The sequence below is a fragment of the Conger conger genome, chromosome 11 (assembly GCF_963514075.1).
Source record: "Conger conger chromosome 11, fConCon1.1, whole genome shotgun sequence".
NCBI lineage: Eukaryota > Metazoa > Chordata > Actinopteri > Anguilliformes > Congridae > Conger > Conger conger.
In genome coordinates, this window is record NC_083770.1 from 29,955,234 (window position 1) to 29,971,459 (window position 16,226).

The 16,226-nt window shown below is 45.5% G+C and overlaps 1 protein-coding gene across 3 annotated transcripts in view; it reads left to right on the forward strand.

The window, feature by feature from the left end:
- Window positions 1-15,435, forward strand: part of ulk1a (unc-51 like autophagy activating kinase 1a) — a 35,344-nt gene extending 19,909 nt beyond the window's left edge. For 2 of the 3 annotated variants that reach the window (XM_061260479.1, XM_061260481.1), the window contains 13 exons: window positions 33-158; window positions 554-708; window positions 2,029-2,100; window positions 2,493-2,779; window positions 3,104-3,297; window positions 4,466-4,581; window positions 5,433-5,558; window positions 5,661-5,848; window positions 6,643-6,821; window positions 7,313-7,431; window positions 9,536-9,693; window positions 9,976-10,111; window positions 11,096-15,435. In XM_061260479.1, the coding sequence (XP_061116463.1) occupies window positions 33-158; window positions 554-708; window positions 2,029-2,100; window positions 2,493-2,779; window positions 3,104-3,297; window positions 4,466-4,581; window positions 5,433-5,558; window positions 5,661-5,848; window positions 6,643-6,821; window positions 7,313-7,431; window positions 9,536-9,693; window positions 9,976-10,111; window positions 11,096-11,151 (1,912 nt within the window). In that variant the 3' untranslated portion in view covers window positions 11,152-15,435. The remainder of the gene's footprint in view (window positions 1-32; window positions 159-553; window positions 709-2,028; window positions 2,101-2,492; window positions 2,780-3,103; window positions 3,298-4,465; window positions 4,582-5,432; window positions 5,559-5,660; window positions 5,849-6,642; window positions 6,822-7,312; window positions 7,432-9,535; window positions 9,694-9,975; window positions 10,112-11,095) is intronic. The other variant, XM_061260480.1, reaches the window with a different exon arrangement.
- The last annotated feature ends 791 nt before the right edge of the window (window positions 15,436-16,226 follow it).

Below are 16,226 nucleotides of genomic sequence, written 5' to 3' on the forward strand. Positions count from 1 at the left end.
TCATATATTTCTCTCTCGCGTTCGGTCTGCAGGAGGACAGCTGAGTTCTCCGCCAGCAACTACGGCCAGTCTGTCGCCATCCCCGTCCCCACACAGATCCACAACTACCAGCGCATGGAGCAGAACTTTCACACCCCCAACCAGCAAGGGTCACCCAGGTCAGTACACACGTGCACAGGAAAACCAACATGGGTGTACACGCAGACACTTACGTATATATGCTCTTCCTCCTCCATAATTAATACTGCTCCAAACGTAACTGCGCAAGCACAGATGGAGTCCCTGCAGGACCTCCTGTGTGGAACGCTAAGCCACAAAGCGAGAAAATGCCGCCTGTAGACTAGTGACTTAAGGTACATGACTGGGATCCAGAAGGTTGGTGGTTCAAGCCCCAGTGTAGACACAATAAGATCTGCGCAGCTATTGGGCCCTTGAGAAAGGCCCTTAACCCCACATTGCTCCAGGGGAAATTGTCCCCTGCTTAGTCTAATCCACTGTAAATGGCTTTGGATGAACGCATCAGCTGTAATGTAAATGTCCTCATCCATCCCAGGGCAGCACCTGCTGTCCGTAGGTGCTGCACCAGTGGCTACCCGGTCTTTTGGAAAGGCGGTGCTTCGCCCCCCTTCCCGGGAGACCAACGGACAGGCGTGGTGGTCCGCAGGCACTCCGTGGGGGGGGGCAGGCCCTACCACCCCTCCCCTCAAGGTAAGAATTTCATCATCACCTCTCGCCTTGTATTATCATGCACATTTCCCAAGGAAAGTGGAGGAGAAAGAAATTAAATGAATGCTTTCATAAAGTCACAAGCGAAGCTGGAGATTACCACAGCTCTCACCAGCCCTCTTGGGCAATAATCTTAAAAGTGAAACAATTCAGACTGTAGTCTGTCGTCTTATCATAAAGTCGATAAGACACTGTTTTTGAATTTCAGATTTCACAATTGGGGAATGATATGTTTTTTTCCCCAAATCCATTATTGCAACCAAACTGCTTCACACAGTGAAGAGGGAATATGTGCATATCCACTGCAAAAACAGTCTTGCATAGACTTTTTAAAAGTCCTAACAAGTATTTTAGTCAGGTGATGAGACTTAAAATTATATTTTCTACATGAGAGAATACTAGCTTTTTTAGTGATAAGTGAAATTGTCTCATCTCATTGGGAAATTGTTAAATGAGTCAAAGTGTCTCACCTCATTGGCAATCCTTTAGCCTTATTAAGCAGTAAAAAGTAGTAGAAATAAGATTTTTAGTGTAAATATTTAACTAAACTGCTTGTGTAGTTTGTCTTTTTTTTTTTTTTGAAGTGTATAAATATATACTCCACTTTTATCTGGAGATATTTTAAATCAAAATCTTAAAATCTTCTGCTCATGGCATGTGTGTATTCATGTAGAAATACTGTGAGCAAGGAAAAGGAAAATAAACATTGTTTTAATTGCACAGGTTGCAAAAGTTTGTTTGAAGTTACCTATAGACGACGCCTACCTGCATATCGCTGGTGCAGAAACAACACATGCTTCACTAGAGCATCCCTTTCAGACAGAACATGCTTCATGACATTTAAACATCGCGTGGCTCTCCACGGCTGAAAAGTCTTTCATTAGCACGGCGTGCTGCTATGAAGTAGCTGAAAACAGATGAATTCGGCAACATGTCTCAAACTGAACGTAGGAATGTCAGCGCGCGGAACGTGTTTCGCTCCGTCAGATCATCCGTTACTCTCCAAAAGCGTCAGCGAATTCTTCTCCGAGGGTGGAGAAAGCGCTGAGACGCGGCAGGCTTCAGGGACCTGCGGTCGCTGTGATTGATGGCAGCAGTGGGGGGTGCAGTGGGTGGGTTCGGGGCCTGTTCTTGCCACAGCACTCTACCCATTTGTCATGGTGGCAGGTGGGTAAGGGGCCACCTCACTGCTGCAGGGTGAGGAGTGTGTAAGTGAGTTTGGGGGGAGTGCAGGGGCTGCACTAATGGACCGCCCGGGGCTGTTGTTCCCACGGTCACTCTGTCTCTTTCTCTCTCTCTTAGTGGGGACGATCCCGGAGACGCCAGGTCAGCCCTGCCCGGTGGGCACGGCGACGGGCCGTCTACAGGGCGCAGGTGAGCTGGGGCTGGAGGATTTTCTTGGTTTCCCTGTCATATTTCTGCATTGGTTTTGCATTAGGGGCTCTGTGACGGCCTGCCTAGGGGCAGAGTCGTGTAGCGCGTAGCGCGCTCTCTCCATTGACTTTGGCTCAGCGTCGGCGTTGTGGCGAGTCAGCGGTGGAGCACTGCAGCTCTGTTATGTGATGTTTCTATCCGCTGTGCCCGGGGGCTTTTCTCCTGTTTTCTCCTGTGCGGCGCCAGCAGAATTTCGCCCTGCTTGGCTTTGCTTGCTTCGTTACCGCGCAGTGACCGTGCCCTTGTAGGAACAGAAAACAAAAAGTTTCCACTCTGTGAAAGTTCCCTACCTGTGCCGGTATTAATCCGCCGCGCTGCGGCCCGTTTCGCAGGGGTGGCCCGCGGCGCTCTGAGGCGTGGTTCGGTCCCGGAGCCGCTGCTGCCTCCGCAGGGCTTGGGCTCCCGGCTGCACAGCGACCCCTGCCTGACGGAGGCGCTCCACGGCTGCCGGCAGAAGATCCGCAAGCAGCACGCTGAGGCGGCGGGGTCGCGACCCTGCAGCCAGCCCCAGCAGGTCCCCCAGACGGGCGCGCCCTGCCGGCCCCTGCACTCGTCCCCCAAGCTGTCTGAGCTCCTCCAGCGGAGCCCCCTCCCCACTATCCTGGGGTCCCCCACCAAGGTGCGTCTGGAGTCCCCGCTGCGTCTCTGGCCATGTGGGTCTCCTTCTGTCTCCACATTGCTTCATGGTTTCTTATTTTCCTTTTCTTTTTTTTACTTCACTTCTTTTGTGCTCTGATCTTATGTGGGTTAAAGTAAATTTATGTCAGGCGTTATTAAATATTGAGGCTGTTAAATGGCTCCTATGTGCTTTCAGGTGAGTGTTGCACGGTGTGTGCTTTCGAGGCGGTGGGCTGAGGTGTTTAATTAAAGTGGGACTATGCTTCAGTGCTCTCGCCTCGGCAGTACCGCTGCCCGCACTCACATTCTCTCTCCTCCTCTCAAGGACATGCCTCCATTTGAGTTCCCCAAGCCGCCCAGCTCCCCGAACCTGGTGACCCTGCTGGCCCAGCAGGGTCTGGTTCTGACGCCGAAGCGCAACCGGACCATCTCCGACCCGGACCAGCTGGGCCTGCTGCCCGGGGCCCTGCCCAGTCCCAGCACCATGCCAGCGGAGAAGAACAAGGGCTCTTTCGGGAGGTAAGAGCCCATCTCTCCCTGGAAGGAAAGCCTACAGCTCTGCTCATGTGCTTGCCCAATATTTTAATATGACTTAAAGCTGGGATAATGAAACGCGGTCCTCGAGGACCGAGACCTGCTGGTTTCCTCCCTCCCTTTGCCTGAAAGTCAGGTGTGAAGACAGTCTGGCCAATCTGTTGCACTAATTGTTCAGTTAATTACCCTGGAGAAAAGAAATCACGGCTGGATTTAGTTTGAGGGCCAAATGTGATCACCCCTGACTTAAAGTCTATTATAAAAAATTGATCTTGAGATTACACCTTACAGTACTGGATATCTCATGTAAAAAAAACCCACATAATGGTCCCAGCAGACCTGTGTTAACTGCACCCCAAAGACAATGTTTGGAGGCAGGGGGGGTCTTTGTTATGTGAAGTGTCCCTCTGAGAAAGGAAAAAGGCAGATGTTATGAATCCGGGGGTGTAACCCGAGAGACCTTTGCTATTTTGTGTGAATTGCAGCCAGTGATTAGCCCTCTGTAAACAGCCAGAAAGCTGCCAGATGAGGGGGGGATTAGAAGGCCCTTTTGTCAGCCCCCCCCCTCCGTTCTCTGCGCATGAGAGTTGGGTGGAGCCAGACCTCCAGCTGCCTTTTGACTGCTCTGCTCTGTCATTGAGAGGAAGGAAGGGTTCAGGAGTGGCCTGTTAAACAGAGGCGCTGTGAAGAGGCTCTCATGCAAATGCTACGCTGCAGAGATGTCAGAACTCCCGTTCGCTCTTCTGTTGTCCCTGCTGGGAGAACCAGGAAGCCTGGCCCAGGGGAAGGACACCTCCAGCTGTGTCTGCAGTATATGCAGCTGAACAATGCGCATAAAATATAAGGCACCGTGGCCGCTGACTCAGCCTGGGGCAGCTCCGATCTGCCACAAACTTTGTGGTTTCACATTAATTGGTTTGAGTTTTGGTTGCAGTGTGAAATTACTGACCAGCAACCACATATATCCCCCCGCCGCCACGTTCTGCTGCATTATGAATATACAGCCAATATCTAATACCATGACATGTTTTCTCCAGAATCCCACAGGGGAGGGATTGGGACAACACCTTTGTGAGGAGGCCTATAGACGTTCAGCAGTTTGTCTGGAAGGTGTGGCCCTCTACAGCTGACTTACATTTTGTGCCCCTCCCAGGTCACTGAGCGCAGGGCGCCTGTCGGACATGCTCCTGAAGGCCGCCTTCGGTCCCCAGCTGGTGGACGGAGGAAGCAACGAGAGCCTGAACGCCGAGAGACCCATGGACACCACTGGTACGCCGGGGGGGGCGGGGGGCCGGGGGGGTGGGGGGCCGCTTCACGCGCATGTCCTGTGCTCCCTTTCCCTGGCTTCTTTATCACGGGCACGTCTGTGGCCTGCAGCGTGAGAATACCCTGTGCTACTTTAGATTAGATAATGTGCATAATCTATACAGGTCACTGTTTGTCTAACCTGCTTTTAGAGTAAAGCAAATATGCACATTTTTTTGTTTGAGTCAGAGCTGATTCAGTCGAACCATTGAGTTTGACCCTAATGTGATGAATGGGGGTTTAGTCAGATTGGCCACCAAGGTCAAAGACTGATTTAGTGTTCCTTTCACAATTGCATTTTGGCTTCATCCTAAAAGCACAGGAGTTTCAGATTTTCCAGTCCAAGAGTTTGCAGTAGCTCAACGGAAAACAAATTATTGCCAATATATTATATATTCTGAGCATCGTAAACAACAAACCAAGCTTGACTTTTCAACATTTCTTTTTTCATTATGCACATTTAATTCCCAAGCTTGTATTCATGTCTAGAATAGGGTTGCCCGCAGCAAGCTGTAGAGTCATGTATGCATCTCGGAACGCGGTTAAGGAAGTATGAGATGCAGAGATGGAGATTAAGTTACTTAATCATTCAGTGAATCTTTCTCCCACTAATGAGTCCTGTTGAATTGTGTTTACTGGAGGGATGGCTGAGTTGTGCTGATTAGCTGACTATGATGTCAATGTATTAAAATACATGAAAGGCTGCCAACTGCAAAATACCAACAGCAATGATGGAAGAAGTCCCCTTCTGACCATAGACTCCAGTCATCCTTTATCCAACCCTTTCTCAGAGTAACATTTTGCTATTCCTACAGCAGCACCTGGTGGCGGTGGTGGAATGGCAATTGGTTCAGGCAGTCCTGTCCCTGTGGTCTTCACTATTGGTTCCCCACCAAGTGGAACCACGCCACCGCAAACTACCCGTACCAGAATGTTTTCAGGTAGGATGTATAAAAGTGGTGACCATTTTGTTTGTCATTTTAGGGTCTTCTCACAGGTGGTTTGAGACTGTAGCTCATTTCATTCTCGTTTGTCTCCTGAAGTGGGCTCCTCCAGCTCAGTCAGTTCGGCGGGGTCCTTCACTGGTCGCCAGGTCATGGCAGGCATGTGTGCAGAAGGTTGCGAGGGTCCTTCCAGCCCACGCTTTGGCTTCTATGAACCGGTGACCGCCAACCTGGAAGGGGTGGTCACCTTCGAGGCCCCTGAGCTACCAGAAGAGACGTTGATGGAGGTGAGAGGAGAGCTTCATTCTGTTGCAAATCATTTAATGTTGGAAGTATCTTGCTCTGTTTTGCACAAGACGTGTATTTGAGTCACACTCGTCTCCCTGGTGCCAGTCACTGTAATCAGGCTGTTTTACAATGGCCTGTGGATATCATAATTTAGTGCTGGACGAAGGGCAGTGGAATAGTGTGTGGTTCCAGCCTCGGTGTGAATATAGCCAAGAATGATATATACCAGTGGTCTTCTTTCCTGGTCCTGGAGAGTATCTGCTGGTTTTGTTATCCCCTAAACGACAGCAGCCAATTCAGATCCAAGAAACCAGGTGAGGTGAGTTATCTGTGTAGTCGACTGCTTTAATTGCTGAATTTAGTGCTGAGTAACGACATAAAGGAGGCAAACCTTGTGGCTCTTCAGGATGAGAAATGATGAGCGCTGGTATCGCCTAGCCAGATGGCCACCTCCTACACTCCTTCTGTCATCTACTTCCTATCAACAGGTTACACTTCTACAGTGCTATGTTGTATTACTATGTTTTACTACAGTATGTACTGTGCTCCTTCATACATGTTCATATGATGCTTCGTATTGGAATGCTTCGGTTTCTACAGTGGGGAGGCGATGTGATTTCTCAATTTTGTCAACTGACCCCAAAACTCCTTGGGATTTTTATGCTACATCTCATGGGGTTATTCCTAATAAAATTTCAACAATACTGAAAGGGTTAGATGCGGAGCTGAGTATGTTGTGGACCCGCAGTATCTCTGACCTGCTGTTATGTGCCCTTCTCTCTGTCCACCACAGCAAGACCACACGGAGATGCTGCGAAGCCTCCGCTTCACGCTGGCCTTCGTTCACTGCGTCATGGAGATCGCCGTCTCCAAGGGCAGCGGGATGGACACCAGCGAAGCCCCGGACGCCTCCTTCCTGCAGCAGCAGAGCCTGGTGGCTGACCAGATCAGCCTCCTGAGCCGAGAGTGGAGGTGAGGGCCATGTCTTCTGTACGCTTCCTGATCCGGGGAAACGGCCACGTCCAACTACACCCAGGATTTACAGCACCCACAATTTACTGCCCACAGGATTTACCCAACCTGTGATATACCGGGCTCAGTTTGTACTAGACCTGGGTCCAATACGTAATTATTTTTGGATTCAAATACTTCTCTATGCTTGTCTGCTGTATTGGAACCTATGAAATGTGTAAACCCCTGCCTACTGGTCCTGTTGGTTGGCTCAGTTCCACCAGGCAAGATCAATCAAGCACAGAAAGGTGTTTGAATCCAAAACAGTTACACTTTTCACTTGAGTCTGGTTTGTGTTCAGTGATTGAAAGCTTCCAACACAACCACAGCCCTCTGTACAATGCTATTTTTGGTGATGAGACTACAGAATCCGCACCTGTGTGCTGAAACACATCGTGCCTGTTCCAGTTTCTGTGTGTCTGACATCAGGTGTGTGTGTCTGTGTGTCGCAGCTATGCAGAGCAGCTGGTCCTGTACATGAAGACAGCTGAACTCTTGTCTTCTGCGCTGTACAATGCCATGGAAGGCATAAAACAGGGCAAGCTCTTTCCCTCCTCTTCCGTCAAACAAGGTCAGCATCTGGAAAAACCCCTTCATACAAGCTCCTCTGTACTGATATCTATGCAACGGTGATACCAATCCTTTAATGTGACTGCAGTTTTATAAAAATGTGTGGGAATATTGACTAAATGCAGCAGGGCGATTAAAGCCTGTTAGATATGATGTCAAGTCTGTGATATAACACTTCAACCACACTTGTCCTAGAGGCTATCATTATGGGGCGGCCTGTAGCATAGTGGTTAAGGTACATTACTGGGACCCACAAGGTCGGTGGTTCTAATCCCGGTGTAGCCACAATTAGATCTGCACAGCCGTTGGGCCCTTGAGCAAGGCCCTTGACCCCACATTGCTCCAGGGGCGGATTGTCTCCTGCTTAGTCTAATCAACTGTACGTTGCTCTGGATAAGAGCGTCTGCCAAATGCCAATAATGTAATGTAATGTAATGCCTGTCTTTCCTGACTGTTATAATTAATCTGCTCTCTGATCACTTCACTGAATGCATTGTGAATTCTACTGTTGGATAAATTCTGCTATGATCTCTATGCTGTCTGGGTTGTGATCTTCCTCTACTGACTGTACAGTGAAATGCACACATCTGGCTGTTCCATGACTTCTATTTCTTGACTGTGTGGCCATTTATCAATCGTGACTGCTTGTGAACTCTCCCGGCTGTGCTGCTATACTCTCTTTGTCTTGACAGTGCTATAATCTCTTTGCCTTGACTGTGCCAAGACTGCTGTGTTTTTTCTTCTGACTGTGCTGTGATTCATCATCTGACTGCTGTGATTTCTCTGTCCTGACTGTGCTCTAATTTCTCTCTATTGACTGCTGTGATTTCTCTGTCCTGACTATGCTGTGACTTCTCTGTCCTGACTGCTGTGATTTCTCTGCCCTGACTGTGCTGTGATTTCTCTCTATTGACTGTGCTGTGACTTCTCTGTCCTGACTGTGCTGTGACTTCTCTGCCCTGACTGTGCTGTGACTTCTCTGCCCTGACTGTGTTGTGATTTCTGTGTCCAGACTGTGCTGTGACTTCTCTGCCCTGACTGTGCTGTGATTTCTCTGTCCAGACTGTGCTGTGATTTCGCTCTATTGACTGTGCTGTGATTTCTCTGTCCAGACTGTGCTGTGATTTCGCTCTATTGACTGTGCTGTGACTTCTCTGCCCTGACTGTGCTGTGATTTCTCTGTCCAGACTGTGCTGTGATTTCTCTCTATTGACTGTGCTGTGATTTCTCTGTCCTGACTGTGCTGTGACTTCTCTGCCCTGACTGTGCTGTGATTTCTCTGTCCTGATTGTGCTGTGATTTCTCTCTATTGACTGTGCTGTGACGTATCTGTCCTGACTGTGCTGTGACTTCTCTCTATTGACTGTGCTGTGACTTCTCTGTCCAGACTGTGCTGTGATTTCTCTCTATTGACTGTGCTGTTACTTCTCTGTCCAGACTGTGCTGTGATTTCTCTGTCCTGACTGTGCTGTGATTTCTCTGTCCAGATTGTGCTGTGATTTCTCTATATTGACTGTGCTGTGATTTCTATGTCCAGACTGTGCTGTGATTTCTCTGTCCAGACTGTGCTGTTATTTCTCTGTCCAGACTGTGCTGTGATTTCCCTGTCCAGACTGTGCTGTGATTTCCCTGTCCAGACTGTGCTGTGTTTTCCCTGTCCAGACTGTGCTGTGATTTATCTCTATTGACTGTGCTGTGATTTTTCTGCCCTGACCATGCTGTGATTTCTCTCTATTGACTGTGCTGTGATTTCTCTCTATTGACTGTGCTGTGATTTTTCTGCCCTGACCGTGCTGTAATTTTTCTGTCCAGACTGTGCTGTGATTTCTCTCTATTGACTGTGCTTTGATTTCTCTGTCCTGACTGTGCTGTGATTTCTCTCTATTGACTGTGCTGTGATTTATCTGTCCTGACTGTGCTGTGATTTCTCTTTATTGACTGTGCTGTGACCTCTCTGCCCTGACCGTGCTGTGATTTCTCTGCTCTGACTGTGGTGATCTCTGCCCTGACTGTGCTGTGATTTCTCTGCTCTGACTGTGATGATCTCTGCCCTGACTGCTGTGATTTCTCTGCTCTGACTGTGGTGATCTCTGTCCTGTGTGCAGTGATAAAGAAGCTGAACGAGCTCTATAAATCCAGCGTGACATCGTGCCGCTGCCTGAATGTGCGGCTGCAGGGCTTCTTCCTCCACAAGCAGCGCCTGATGGACCGCATCAATAGCATCACTGCGGAGAAGCTGGTGTACAGCCACACCGTGCAGATGGTAGGCTTCTCTCTCTCTCTCTTTCTGTCTCCTTCCCTCCTCCCTCCTTAATGTTCTAAAGCAAGGGTCTCACTTTAACGGGCATGTGTTCTTATCTGATGAGGTAGACATGCAAATCAAATCAGTTTATTTGTTACATACTCCCTCATACAGGTACAATGTGCAGGGAAATGCATTGTTTGTATTTTCAGTATTCATAAAACCGTACACCAATGTGTGTAGATGGAACCCTGTGGACCACGGCAGCTCTTACTCAAGCTCTCTCACACGTTATACATTCAGGTGCAGTCTGCAGCATTGGATGAGATGTTCCACCACGGCGAAGCCTCTATCCAGCGCTACTACAAAGCCCTACTGCTGATGGAGGGTCTGTCCCTCATCATCACAGAGCAAGTGGATATCAGCAACATCAGCAAGTGTGAGTATCGCCAAGTGTGAGCCTCTAGGGTTGGTATCAAATGTGCACAACGTAATTGGCAAATGTATTTTTGGACCTCACTTTTAGATTGATACTGAACAAATTAACTAATCTCATCTCTGCTACTGATCGTGTTAGTTGTTAGTTATTGTATGGACAGTGAAGATTGAGAAAATGTGTTTATGTTCAGAATCCGGCGGTTTTAACACCCTTTTTTAATGTTCTGCACTGTAAAGACCAAACATAGTTCGAACTTATCACTTAGTGAACATATAAAATATATTTGACCTAAATTGGTCATTATTATCAAGCATCATTTCTCAATTAATTATCAATTAAATTACCACATTTTTTGATCAGCTGACCTGTGCCTGTAAAAAAAAAAAGTTTTGTTTCCAGCAACAGAGCTGGTGATATTTGTTGACAAGTGATTGGTAAATACATCCAGTAGTTATCCCCATCTTCAGGCAAAATAATTTCCATGTCACAAAACCAAATCACACCGCGTTGGTTTCCGCCTGAAGCCATGCAGATTTTAACCATCAGGCCTCAACCAACCATCGTCTGTATAGACATTAGGATTTTCAATCGGCAATTCCAATTAAATGTTATAGATTGCAGTCAAACTTACAGTCAAAGGGCCATGATGCATGAGGTAATAAAATAATACAACTTTCAAATAAAAGAGAACACCAGGACACCCCAGGTATGTAGACATATTGTAAGCCCCTCCATGTAGCTCTAATTGCCCCAAGGATGTCTTTGATGTTTGTGAGGGAAGAATAGGGATAGAGAGAGCAGTCATATAGCGAAAAACAGAGCAAGCTAATCAATCAAAAGTGACACTGTCTAGACTGCACAGGTTTGCCAGATCAAATTTCATTGTCTGTATCGCAAAGGCAATAATCAAAACTAGAGATCCCACAATGTTTCCCAGCATTTCCTAACTAAATAAGCCGTGTGTCCATGCCTGTCTTTCTACAGGTAAGGTGTGCATTGAGCGTCGGCTGTCCGCCCTGCAGTCTGGACTGTGTGCTTGAGGACTGGAGGGCTGGGGCCAAGCCATCAGCGGAACCTCCCGCCCTGGGTCAGATCATCAGCCCCGGCTCTCTCCCTTCTTCTGTCTCAGACCCTCTCCTCCATTCACCTCAGACCTCTACTCATCCCCTCTGGCCCCTTCTCATGCTTCAAACCTTCAACACTTTTCAACATTCAAGCTTTTGGAGGGGGAGAGCCAAGGCAGAAACTTTGCATTGAATTTGTCTGTCAGTGCCCTTGTGTGATGATCCTGGCTTCTGCTCTGAGAATCCTCAAAGATTTCACAGTCCTCTGATGGTTACCTTTGCATTTGCTCTTTGTTTTTATCTCTGCTTCTGTCAATCATTTGACCCTCCTCCACTGGGAGCCAAGCTGCCAAACATGCCAGAGCATCTACTTGCTCCCTGCATTTGTGATTCAGATCTTTGAAGAGGTCTGATTTGAGTGAAATCCATGTGAACTCAAGGCCTATGATAATGGGAGAGGATTTTGGAGAACAGGAGGTGGAGCAAAGTTTTCAATTGTACCATGAATGCCCTTTGGAGACCAGTGTGCAAATGACAAGGGTTTGGACAAGGATGGAGAAGTGATTAACAAAATGGTATGCTGTAATTAGGCAGACCATGTCCTTGCTTCACTTCCAAGAGGACATGACTTCATTCACCTCTATTAATTTCCTATGTAGCAAGGCCAAGTTTGAGTTTCCCTACTTCATTTAACATACCATGAGTGCATGGTATCAAAGAAATGGCTTGCACTCTTCTATTAAGAATAATTTGACTCATGAAACTGGAGAGATTTAAAGGGTACCCGTACCAGGTTGTCCCAGCAGAATACAGAAACATGCCATATGGCTGTAGACAGCCAGTATGTAAAAATATTTATATATACATACATGCGTACAGTCTAAGTCCGTAAATATTTGGACATTGACAAAGGCATTGTTAGTTTAGTTGTCTACCACAGGATATTGGAGTTGGAATAAAAATGAATATGAGTTCAAAGTGCAGACTTTCATCTTTAATTTGAGGGTTGTTTCTCGTGAATAGTTTTTCAACTGGGTTCAGTTGGACAGTTATTCAGGAGAAACAACCCTTGAAGTGATCCATCCGTATCTACTGCATATCTTGCCACAGCATGACGGTTTTAGGCTCATTTGATACCTTGGACCCTTGATGACTTAAAGTCATTTAGCCGACAAATATGTTCTATACTGTATCAGCATAATTTACAACTGAATCAAGTCCCACCCCCCAATTCCCATAGTGATCCATTCAAATGCAAAGAGTTTTAGTATCGCTTGTAGGACAACCTGAAAATAAGATCTCCAGACTCTGATGGTGATGGGTCACAGACATCAGAAAATCATGGCATGCAAAGGATATGCAACCAAATTACAATCTAGGATTATGTTCATTTGTCCAATTTGTTTTGAGCCCCTAAAATTAGGGGGGACTGTATAAAAAGGGCTGTAATTCAGCTAAAATAACAATACCTTTGTCAATGTCCAAATATTTATGGATCTGACTGTATATTAATTTATGGAGCTGGAGTAGGAATGACTGGGGTCAAAAATCCCAATTTTAGACCAAAGTATTGTGTAATGGCTGTGATGCTGAAACACATGAACTGCTGAAAACCCAGTTTGGAGATTGTGTGTTTCCTATTTTCACCTCTGTTGGTGTTCTTTTTTACACATTTATTGGTTCCATCCCTGCATTTTGTAGCAACTGCAGAAAGTGCATATGTGTACTCAGTACTGAGTACTCAGACCCCAGTAGCTAATTTAGTACCCTGTTGTTCCAAAGTGCATCAATCACTCACAAATCATAAAATAAATGGCATTCTTCTCAAAAGAAAAGTCACAAAAAAACTTTGTGACCAACAGACACTGGACAGTAACCATGACATTCAAAATAGTTTTAACTGCAAGGCCACTGCTCCCTGTGAATCTTGAATAGGAGATATCTGGTGAGTTCTGCAGCTACAAGCTTGAATGTATGCATTTCAATATTAGAATATTTAACAGAACAGTATGTTGAAAGAGAATGGTCACAGACCTAAGTGAATGACTAGCTGAATATCTGAAGACAAAACCAAGGAAGAGGCCTTTTGCTGGTTTAGTGTTCTTACTCCCGATGCCACATGTTTGAACAGAGGAGCACTTTAATATTTTTTATATCTTGCAAAATTGTGTGTGTATGAAGGGTAACGACTTCCATTTCCTCAGTATGTTTCCTCCGGCCGGCCACAAAGTGGACTGCTCTCTGTCCAACAGTTGCAGAAAGTGCATCTGAGGCTAATCAAATGGGAAGGATTCTGTATTATCCAACACAAAATTGCTTTTCTTTTGCTTTCCTACGTTAGCATTTTTCACCTTCTAATTCAAGAAGAAACTTGTACACAGGAAGTGGTCATGTGTACAGCTGGCAACAAAACTGTTTGGGTTCAGAATCCCCTAACGACCTTCTGCCACAAAGGCCACGTTTGAACCAAAGTCTGGAACCGGTCTCATGGACAATCCTAGGTTGTCGTCAATCGGTTGAAATATTTTAATTCCATTTCTTATTTATTGCATAATGTCAATGAATAGTCCAGATACTACCACTGCCAGAGATGTGAGCGCTATGGACATGAAACTTGATCATTCAGTGGGGGACTCACTGAAAAGGGCTGTTGTAGTCTTGGACCATATCTCAGGAAGTTACCACGGAGACAGACTTTCCTTTTGTTTGTCAGAATGACTGCTTTTGCTCGCGATGCCAAGTCCTGACACCTATCAGTCGACACTACCTACAAGCTGGGCATTCTCCTGTATGAAGGGTGGTGTGGTTCCCAATTTAACAGCAGCCTTCAGGATTTCAACATGAGTTGCTCATGGCTCAATGGACTGTGTAGCGCAGTGTGCTATATCCCCTACCCCTCCCTCTATGCACCTACCCCTCCCTCTATGCACGCTGGAGATGGACTGGCCCACATCTTACCCTGCTGTGCCCAATCAGTTACATGGCCTGACTGGCACACCGGGTGGCAAAGAGTATTCTTTGCATTTATTGTTGCACTACTAGTAGTGAATGAATCAGTACTGTATGAAAAAGGCTTAAAGAAACAAGTACTTAGATGGAGCTCATCTGATTTTAATTTTGTATGCGGTTTATAGAAATTAGTTTTAGATTTATTTTCCTCCATTCTTAGAAGGCTTTTTTAATTAAGTAAGAGTGCATTTACTTGTCTTTGATTGACTCTTTAGCCTATTATTTTTATTGACCTGATTGTTGCCTATATCTTGACAGAAAGATTCAATAAGCTGTATGGAGGAAGAACGCAAAAAGGCACCTTTTCAAAGTCAACAAAACAAAATGTGTACAGTGAAATATTCTTTGTTTTTTATATACGAATGACATGTATTTGTACCTATATTGAGTGTTTTAATGGTTGATGTGTTATTGTTTTTCAGTTAACTGCAGCCAAATGGGATGGATGTTTTTGTAGGACTGAGGAATGTATGTGAGCAGAATGATTGAGGTTGGTTGTTGCAACATAGTTCAAATTAAACTTGCAAAATGAAATACAGGTGTGTTTGTGTTTAAGTCAGATGTGGTGGTGCGATAACCAGAATCCCTGGGCAAAAAAACTCTTAAATAAATCTATCCACTCACAAAGATGTACATCAAGCAGTATCGAAACAAAGGTGGTGTAGCAAGAGGGACAGCTGCTGTGGTTTTGAATGTTTTTGAATGTGTGCTTTGGTCAGCTGTGTTTAAGGGGAGTATGAATTTGCCAACTGATGCTCCAGTTACATGCTTTGCACCAGTTAGCAGTAGCATCCCAAAACTATCTTCCTCTTCACTGCTGCTGTATATAAATGAATGTAATTATGGACAACCACACATGCTTCTCTGTAAATGGTTTACAGTTCACCAAAACCAATGTATATATTCATATTTTCATACTACTTGAAAAGTTTGCTTCAGCTCGTATAAATACAAAAATCTTTGGCCATTCTTGAGTGTACATTTTACCTTCAACTTTCTGTATTGCTTGTACTGTAAATAGTCTGTAAATTAGTATTTATTGCTTTATAGATGCACTATAAGGCATGCATTAGGAATCACCCCCATCTCTTAGAAAACTGACTTTCGCGTTCTACAACCATTTACATGTTGCTAGAACATTGTAACATATTACTGACAGACCATAAGAAACTTAGACACCTATTTTGTTTCAATGTGTGATGTAACTTTTTGCTTTGAAAGTACAACATAAATAAAGGTTTGAAATTTGAGTGAAGCACATGTCTTTCTATTTTTAATCCTACTGCTATAAAAGTATTTGCCTTTTATTCAAATTCAAACCATTAAGAAACAAGACATGACCTATACCCACAAACAATCACATCACATTCCACATCATCAAAATAATATGTACGTTAATTATCCCCCACTGATGCTGGAGCTCAGTGTTCTTGCATCCTTGGATGAAACATAGAGGAGACACTCTCAGGAAACACCATAGTCAAGGCGGACCTTGACAGCAACATGTTTGAGGGGACAGAGAATACCATGACTGGTCACAGAGCACTCCCACAACCAATGGCGAATGTGCCAAGTCAATGCATCCAATGATTCATATAAGCGGACCTCCAAACTATCTCTTTTTGCCTATTGGTCTGACCTGCATTTGTAATATTAATCCTTGGGAGTGTTTTAGCTTGGCTAGATATTTAAAACATAACATCATGATTATCTTATGATTATCTTATAACCATACATTGTCAACAATGTGCATGGGCGCAAGGGATTTTGGCACTAGTGTTTGCACACAGGTTACCTAAACTTGAAGGGATATCTTCTGTGCAACTCAGAAAATAAATTGGTCCCTGGAGAGTAATTGGTTCAATGTGAAGAATTTTTAGAATTTAAAAGTACTGTCCAAAATAGCATAATTTCACCAGGGTGCCTTCGCAGTTTTGAATGGACTTGAATTGGGGAAATGTTATTCGCACCAGAGGCTTAATACGCTGCAATACTTCCAGTCACCACTGGGGTTTGCGAGTTTCTGGGGAATGTAGCTTCTC